This window comes from Protopterus annectens, chromosome 4.part0 (genome assembly GCF_019279795.1).
Source record: "Protopterus annectens isolate FY-2018-M chromosome 4.part0, PAN1.0, whole genome shotgun sequence".
NCBI classification, from domain to species: Eukaryota; Metazoa; Chordata; order Ceratodontiformes; family Protopteridae; genus Protopterus; species Protopterus annectens.
Window position 1 is genome coordinate 263317411 of NC_056733.1, and position 9599 is coordinate 263327009.

The 9599-nt window shown below is 44.1% G+C and overlaps 1 protein-coding gene across 1 annotated transcript in view; it reads right to left on the reverse strand.

The window, feature by feature from the left end:
• The window catches only part of LOC122800245 (smoothelin-like), a gene marked incomplete in the record, with an annotated part of 1328624 nt that extends 1324874 nt beyond the window's left edge, over window positions 1–3750 (reverse strand). Inside the window, 2 exon segments of the mRNA XM_044069736.1 lie at window positions 2872–3032; window positions 3718–3750. Coding sequence (XP_043925671.1) covers window positions 2872–3032; window positions 3718–3750 — 194 coding nt within the window.
• Between the last annotated feature and the right edge of the window lie 5849 nt (window positions 3751–9599).

Consider the following 9599-nt stretch of genomic DNA (forward strand, 5'->3'; position numbering starts at 1 on the left):
GGATCATACTATCCCTAACAGAACCAAGATGCTATCCTCCAAAAAAAGGAAGCCAATTTGGTGGTCTTCTGCCATAAACAAACTCTACAACAGAAGAAAGAAACTGTTGCAAAAAAGAGTAAAATCCCATGATTGGAGGAACACCCTGGTCATCCTCAGTAAGAAGCTGAGATCCCTCATAAAATCCTCCAAAGCTAGTTATGAAAACAAAATCACCACTGATTCTAAAGACAACCACAAAGCATTCTACAGCGATGTCAAGAATCTCAATGGCAACACTCAGATCTGCTCTGAGTTACAGTACAATGGCACTAAATATACAGAACCAACTGATATTGTCAACATCTTGGCAGATAGGTTCAGTGCTAACTTGACCCCCCCCTCTCACCCCCTAAAGGGCCCATCTCTATACTGGAAGAATGCAAAGTTCCTGTAATCACGGCTGCACAGTTAAAAACCTCACTCGCCAAAGCCAAGAACATAGCATCCATCGGACCTGACAACATCCCAGGCTGCATTCTACACGAACTACAGAATGAACTGGCACCCCACTTAAGTACAATGTTCAATCATAGCCTCACCTCTGGCTTTGTGCCCACTGAATGGAGCACTGAGACGGTTATCCCATTCCACAAAGGGGGAGCCACGACAGACCCCGGGAACTACCACCCCATTAGCCTGACGAGCCTGGTCTGCAAGGCCATGGAACATATCATCATGGAACTCATAAACAAAGACATTGGTAATCTCCAAACTCTGGACCCCACACAGTTTGGGTTTGTAAATGGCAGATCATGTCTCCTAAACCTGACAGACTTCTTTGAATCAATCACCAAAGCCATAGATGAGGGTAAGGTGGTTCACACACTATCTAGATCTCACCAAGGCTTTCAACACCATCCCCCACTCTGGAATTATAGATAAACTCACTAAACTAGGTATAAATCCCTATGTCATGAGATAGCTTACCGACAGAACCCACATTGTGAAAGAAGCAGACTCCAAATCTGACTTCACACCAGTGACAAGTGGAGTACCACAGGGTTCAGTCCTGGGTCCTCTCCTGTTTGGCATCTACTTCTCTGAAGTACAGGCTAAGACAGGAGGTCTTTGGCTAACTAAGTTCGCAGATGACTGCAAACTAGGAGCCATAATTGAAACTCCTAACGATGTGGACATCATACAAAAGGACCTCACTGAGACAGATGTCTGGTGTCAAAGCCATGGCCTCAAGCTCAATGCCAAAAAGTGCATTGTCATCCCCTCTGGTAAAAACTCTGTACCCATGAACTACCACCTAGGCAGTAGTCTACATAACACTGAAAGTGTGATAAGAGACCTTGGGACACAGGTGGACAGTAGTCTCTCCTTTGATAATCACATCGCCACAGTGGTCAGGAAATCCTTCTACGTGGCACACCTCATCACAAAAGGTTTCTCATCCAGGAAAAAAGAGGTCATTGTTCTCCTCTACTCATCACTCATTAGACCCACTATAGAGTACAACGCCCCTTTTGGTATGCACTTCACAAGACATCTACAACAACTGGAAATGCCGCAGAAATACTTCACAAAGAGGATTACTGGCCTCAAACAGATGCCCTACACAGACCGTCTCAAAAAACTCCAGCTTTACTCTGTCACATATGCACTACTCAGAGGTGATCTCTGCCTAACACACAAAGCTATGTCAAACCCAGAGCTGTTGGACATGCTCCACTTAAAGAAATCCCAATCCCACCGAGCTACACGCTCTAGGGACCTAAACCTTGCCACCACAATAAACAGAACATGGAGGGATAGATTCCTGTCCCAGAGACTTCCCATACTCTGAAACAGACTACCTACCTATGTCAAACAGAGCTCTTCATTAGCACTCTTCAAGAAAAATCTTGATGACTGGATGGGAAATAGGAAATTCGCCCCAGGGATCACTTCTGTGGCTCTTCTTGACAAGGGCACAGGAAAATAATTTTCTTGGGTGGCAAAAGCCAAGGTACCATTTTGGCTAGGCTAAGGACCAATAGCCTAGTACCTACCTATGAATGAACAATAGTTGCTATAGCTTTTTGCAGGAAAAGGGATCCTTGGTCTATTTCATTGTCCTGGTTAATAAACTGTAACTGAAGTCTAACCCTTCGTCTGTCTCACCGACCAGACTAAAAAATAAATAAATTTATCTATATAACAATGCCATTAAAGTTACTTTTCAATTTTTGCTTCTGGCACCCTCCCCCCAACTATTCACACCTTGACATGTTTACCTTTGTATGGTTTTAGGCAGGACTTAGAAAACTACAATAATGACAATTCTAATAAAATTATAAAGCTTTTATAATCTATCACCAAGTCTAAGGAACTGTGTGTGATAAGAGTTGAAAATGTGTGCATCTGTCGATGGCGCAGGTTTATGAACTAGGTTCTCTGCATACAAATCAATACAAAGGAAACCTGTTACATGACTTTATTGCATGGGTTCATATTGTGCCTAGACCCTCAACTCAGACCAGCACCTGATTGGACACAAAACAAAGTTAACATGTTCCTGCCTCTTGCACACATACATACACAATGCTAGATCAACAGCAGGAGGAGGCCTTAATCAGTTTGAAATATGTGCCATCATAAAGCTTAAGAAAAGAAAACAATCCTCATAGTATGTACAGTAGGGGAAGATGTATGTTTTCCATTTTCTCCTAATTGCAAGTCAGCTGCTATTATTTCTGCACACAAACTATTTCATTAAATATTGATATTTCTGCTGATTACAAAATAAAATTGGCAAATTTAATTTTATAGTGAAGCAATGCCACACATGACATTCACAACAGGTTTTACACTAACAAACTACTCGAGAAATTCCTCACTCACCTCAGGCAATTTTCTTTGTTTTCTAATAATTTCCTTGAGTTCTCAGAGCGGAAGCGTTTTGTGGCAAGTATCTCCTCCATGCCCTGTAACTCCTTCCTGCGGAGTTCGTGTATGGCACTTCGGATCAGTCTCCGTTCATCAAGATCTGATGTAACTTCCAGCTGCCGAAAAAAAGAGCACATCAGCTTAAACAAGTCAACAAACCTACTTAAACTCTGCTACAGTAGGAGCACAACCACTGTTGTACCAAATGTGTCCAAAGAAATCAACGAGTCACTCATTATAAAGGAAACTCTCAATTCCAGACTCCTCCTAATTCAGACCTACACTGATTTTTGTGAGGGGTACTTCCAAACAGTGGTCTTTTGATTCGTTAATAAGGACAGCTAGTTAGTTGGTGCCATATGACAATTTGCATGTAAAAAAAACTAAAAAAAACTAAAAAAAAAAAAAAAAAAAAAAAAACTGGTAACAGGTATGCACATAAATGTTCAAAATTTTAAAAATAAATCCCAGATATGAACAAGTGTTGACAGAAGGAATATTAAGAAAAAAAAATGTTGGAGGACTGCCCTGGTCCCTGTCACTCGTATCCTACTGGTATCCTTCACTGCCATAGGAGAGGAGGAATGGAACTGTCAAAAGATGAGTTCTGATGGCTACAGAAGGATGTTTAAAAAAAGAACTCGTACTCACTATAACGTTCCATCTGTGATGTCCATTTTCATTCTTCCTTAACCTATGGGTTTGGATCCAAACTATTGATCTGACTTGGCGGCTTTTACAGCTTAAGGTCCAACTCTTGAGCTCCTCCCTTACCAATAATGCCCCTGTCTTCCAGATTACCTTAGACTGAGTTTGCTGAAGCTGTATATGCATAATACATATATGTATATACAGAAAATTATAAGACAGAAAGAAGAAAAAATCAGGAGCTCAAAAGGAAAGTACAGTTGTGTACACTCACCATAAATGTAGATGTTCGAGTATATTCACTGTTGCAGTCATCACACTTGGGTTATCCTGCCAGGGGTAGCCCACAGTCGGCCCAAATACCAGAGCCTTTGTATTTCTGCGTCGGTTGCTGTCGCTCCAGCACTGATGTCAGGTCATCAGTGGTATAAAAACAGGCAGCCGACGCCATTACATCAGTTCTTCTTGCCCCAAATGTCAGGAGCCCCCAACAGGGAGCGAAGTTATGGTGGAGTAACACCAGCAGTAGAAAGCAAATACTAATAGGGCTGTAAGGGTGAAGAAGAGAAAGCTAGAGAGAGACAAGAAGGCTGGAGGGTGGAGGGTGGGAAACCAGGACTGCAACAGTGAATACACTCGAACATCGACATTTATGGTAAGTGTACACAACTGTAGTATGTTCTTCATGTTTCACTGTTGCAGTCATCACACTTGGGTTGATTCCCAAAGCTAAGGAACAGGTGGAGGCAGTCAAGAAGAGCTGGCGCTGGCTAGTATGCCCTGCAGGAATGTGGTTGCAAAGCTTGCCCTGGATTTTGAAAAAAATAGGCAGGTGGTAATGCTTGGTGAAGGTATGAACAGAACTCCATGTTGCAGCTTCCAGGATGTCCCTAGTAGGGACCCCTCTGAGAAAGGCTGTAGAGGTTGAGGTTGCCCTAGTATAATGTGTTCTGACCCCCTGTGGGAGTGGTTTTCCATTGTGTTTGTAACAGAAATGGATTCAGTGTGTTATCCATTTGGAGATGGTTTGTTTTGATATGACTTTGCCCTCTGCCCCTGGTGCAAAACTGACTAGTAACTGGTCAGATTTCCTAAAGGGCTTAGTCCTATCCAGGTAGAATATGAGCCGTCTGTGTGCATCTAAAGAGTGCAGGATCCTTTCCCCTTTATTTTGAGGTTTAGGGAAAAAGGTGGGCAAATGAACAGATTGGTTGAGAGCAACACTGGATACCACTTTAGGCATGAAAGTTGGGTTAGTCCTGAAGGAGACCCTGTCAGCATGAAAAATGATGAAAGGTTCCACAGCCATAAGTGCTTACAGCTCAGACACTCTTCTAGCTGAAGTGATGGCCAGAAGCAACTGTTTTCCAAGACAGGAATTTTAACTTTGCTGAAGCTGCAGGCTCAAAGGGGGGGGCGAGCTTTTCCAACACAAAGTTAAGGTCCTAAGCAGGGGTAGGGGCACTTCTTGGTGGCCTTAAGTTGTTAGCCCCTCTCAGGAATTGCTTGATGACAGGGTGTGAGAAGAGAGGTGGCTCAGTGCTGTAATGTGCAGAGATGGCGGAAGGATGGATTTTAATGGAAGAGAAGGAAAGGCCCCTGTGGAGTAGGTCTGCTAGGTAATCCAAGATGAGAGGTAAGGAGGGCTGTGCTGGTTCAGCTCCTTTAGTCTGGATACAGGAACAATACCTTTTCCACTTTGCAGCACAGGATTTTCTAGTACTGGGACGTCTGGCTTCACGTATGACATCCAGGACCTGTTTGCTTAGGCTGGCCACCGGAGGAGAAGTTAAGGAATAAGCCAGGCTGCTAGGTTCAGAAACTGTGGATGCAAGAACTCTCCCTCCTGCTGAGTCAGGAGAGTTGAAATCTGGGGGAGGTGCCATGGAGGCAACAGGGACAAACTGTGCAGTAGTGGGTACCAGTATTGGCATGGCCAGTCAGGGGCAATCAGGATTGCCCTTGGTCTTTCCTCCCTTATCTTAAGTAATACTCTTGTAAGAAGAGGTAGAGGGGGAAAAAGCATAGATTGAGAGGTTTTCTCACTGGAAGGACAGGGCATCCACTTTCCAGGCCTTGCTGTGAGGTTCCCTGGTGCAGAATTTGCTGAGCTGGCGGTTGTAGGGGGAGGCAAATAGGTCCACCTTCGGGGTACCCCATTTTTGGGTCACAAGGCTGAAGGTACTGTGGTCTAATTGCCACTCGTGTGGGTCTAGGACATCTCTGGCTCAAGTTGTCTGCCAGAGAGTTTTTGTTGCCTTGCAGAAATTGAGCTTGCAGGTGAATATGCACGTTTGAGGCCATGTTCCAAAGGGTCATGGCTAACCTGCAGTGTGGGCAAGAGTGGGTTCTCCCCTGCTTGTTGATGTACCACATTACTGTGGTGTTGTCGGTTTTGATTAGTAGAGGCCCCGGACAGAGAAAGGATCTGAAAGCTGCCAGAGCGTGCTGAAAAGCTAGCATCTCTTTTTGGTTGATGTGCAGATGAATTTGGTTTGGGCTTCAGTGGCCCTGAATGCACCTGCCGTCCAGGTGAGCACCCCAGGCATAGTCTGATGCATCTGTGTTTAGGATATGGGCGGCGTGGAGTTGTAAAAAGGGAAGTCCCTTGTTGTGGTTGCATGCTACTGCCCACCAAAGAAAATCTTTGCTTAGACAAGGTATCATAGGTATAATAATTTCCAGATCTTGAGAATGTTGACACCAAAGGTTTTTTAAGTACCTCTGAAGTTTTCTCATATGCAGTCTGGCATACAGAATTAGTAGAATACAGGAGGCCATGAACCCTAGAGCTTGCAGGATTTTCCTTGCGGATAACTGGGTTCTGGTGGCCAGTTGAGAGAAGTAGCCCGTCAGATAGGCTTGTTTTTCTGGAGTTAGAAATGTCATCTGGGATGCTGTATCCAGACTTGCTCCCAGGAATACAATTTTTTGATTGGGAACTAGTTTGGATTTCTTTTCGTTGATCGTGAACTCCAGTGAAGTTAATAGGTCCTTTACAAATGTCAGGTGGTGTAACAGCTTTTCCTGACTGTCTGCCTGAATCAGGCAGCCGTCCAAGTAAGGGTAAATTTGAATATTTCTTTGTCTGCAAAAAGCAATGGCTGGAGCCAAGCATTTTGTGAAAAAACTGGGAGCAGTGGATAAGCCAAAGGGAAGTGCAGAGAACTGATAATGCATAGATCCTGCCCTAAAACGTACAGATTTCCTGCAAGAATCTCTGATTGAGATATGCAGATAGGCCTCTTTGAGGTCTAGAGTGGCTAACCAGGCATCTTTGGACAGCATGGGGAGAAGCTGCTGCAGGGTGAGCATTTTGAATTTTGGTACCACCAGGAAGGTGTTAAGAATAGCTTGAGCTAAGATTGGGTGCCCGGTGCCCTCTTTTCTGGGTACCAGAAAAAGTCTGGAACAGAAACCTTAGCCTGTCTGATCTGCAGGAACAGGCTGATTTGCCCTCATGGAGAGCAGGGAATGAACTTGATTTTGTGCCTCTGCCCACTGGTTTGGAGGAAGATCTGGGAACCCCTTTGGGGTTGGCAGCATGTGGAAATAAAATTTTACCCCTGGGACACTGTGTTGAGGACCCATCGATCGTTGGTGATAGAGGCCCAGTTTTTTGCTTGGGAGGCAAGTTTTCCTCCTAGGGGCACAAGCAGATGGGCAGAGGTGAGGGGAGGAGTTGAGAAGTCATTGTGAATTCTTTCCATAAGAGGGTGGCTTAGCACTCCCTTGGTTTAGAAGCAGAGGTACTCCATTGCTTAGATCTCTGCATACCCTGAGACTGCTGTCTGTTTCCCCTAGGTCTAGTCTGAGGTGGCCTTGAGGGGGCTGGAAGGGACCAATGTTTTGAGGGGCAATGCCTACTGAATCTTGAAGGCTGAACTTTCAGAAAGTCTTTAATGGTCTGTCTAGACTTAGCTTTTTCTTCCATCTTTTTTAAAATCTCTTCTGCTTTGGTGCCAAACAGACCGTCTTTGTTCAGTGGTGCGTCCAATAATTTTGATTTGACATGATCTGGCAAGGTTTGTTCCTTAAGCCAAGCATGTCTTCTAAGTACAGAACCTGTGACTGCTGCCCTGCAGGAAGCTTCTAGGGCATCAAACCCACATTGCAGGGTATGCTTACTGATTTGGTTTGCAGAATGCGTAAGTTCCTGTAAATCTTTATTTTCTGCACAGTCAGGGAAGGTAGATAATTTTTGTTTAATGAGTTCCATTGTATGTTGCTGGTATTTCAGCATGTGGAACTGACAATTTAATGTTCTAATGGCAAGAGTTGCAGAGGTATATACTTTTTTACCCCATCTGTCTAATGCTCGAGAATCCCTGTCTGAGGGGGTGGGATTCTTAGCTGTGGTTGCTTTTATTCCTTTGGGCCCTTAGGAGATGACCTCTGGGTCAGCAGTAGGATTCTTGAAAATACATTTTTGTGAGTCAGGAACTCTGCAATACCAGTCAGGTTTCCTGGGAGCAGGAGGTAAAGTATCAGGAGTTAGACTGGATTCCATAAAGACATCATCCAGAACTAGAGGGATAAGCTAAGGGTCTGTGCTGTGGTAAATCTAAAAATTCTCCGAGTCTCTTTTTGGACTGAGGATAATCCTGGCATTCCCAGTGGAAATGCTCTCTCAAAGTATGTAGGGTTTCACCAAAAGAAAAATTCTCTGGAGGAGAGGCAAAAGGAATGGATTCCTCTGCATCTGAATCCTCATAAGCAGATAAGGGCATGTCTTCATAATCAGAAACTTCAGAGTTGTTGGACTCTTGGTCAGATAAAGCTACTGGGGACAAGTCTCTTTCTTTTAGCAGGAGAAGGCTGGCTTCCCCTAATCAGCATGATAAGGTCTTCTGCCTTTTATGCATCTGTGATTGTGGCAAGGAAGCAGGTGCGCGAGTTTGGGTCATCGTTTTTTTTTTAGGAGTAGCTCATACTCTCGGTCTTAGAAACACGGTAGTTTTATAAAGAACTGAAGACGTGAAAGAAGTCAGTTTGTCTCCGATATCGGTAGTGCGAAGAACTTCCTCAGAAGCCAGTGCCTGCACAGTGGCTCCAGACCCATCTAAGGTAGAGACATCCGCTGGTTCCGTAGTCAAAGAAGAGTCTCATGGCATACCAGACTCCGAAAGAAGAATAGAAATCTAGGTGTGGTATTTGCTTTCCACAGGTGAGATAATTGTTAACTTTTTCTGACATCAGTTAGAGCAAGAAAAAAGGATACTTAGCTTTAGAAGACTTCAACTTCAATTTCGGAAACGAAAACTCAGGTAGCGGCTAACCAGAACTCGTGCAAACTGCTTCTGCTTCAGGCTCTTTGGCAAGAAAGACTGATGTAATGGCATCGGCTGCCTGTTTTTATACCACTGACGACCTGACGTCAGTCCTGGAGTGACAGCAACCAACGCAAAAATATCAAGCCTCTGGTATTCGGGCAGACTGATGGCTACCCCTGGCAGGATAACCCAAATGTGATGACTGCAACAGTGAAACATTAAGAACATCAGTGGTTCCTGAAACAGCGTTGCAAGTCTTCCCAGAAAAGATGGGGGATGGAAGCGGGGGAAAGGTTGAAGAAGAATGAAAATGGACAACACAGATGGAACACTATGGTGAGTACATAACTTCATCATCTGATGTTGCCATTTTCATTCATTCCTCAACCTGTGGACAGAGGCCCCAGGTACATATTTCTTGGGTGGCCCTCATGGAAGGATATTCCGGAGCACCGCATAGCCAAATGATGATCTATTTCTGGGTATAATATCTAACTTGTAATGTGTAACAATGGTATGAGTATTTGACTAGGAAGTGGCTGCACAAATATCACCAGATACTCTAGACCAAAAAGCTGCTGAGGTGGACATTGACCTAGTAGAATGTGCACAGGTGGAGTAATGCCTTTTGCAAACTAAACATAAGAAATGTGAAATGCAATCTGTAATCCATTTAGCGAAGGTTATTTTGGAGAAAGGCTTCCCCAATTTTGGTTTAGAAAAAGGAACGAATAGTCAGATTTTCTGAAGGCCTTTGTTCTA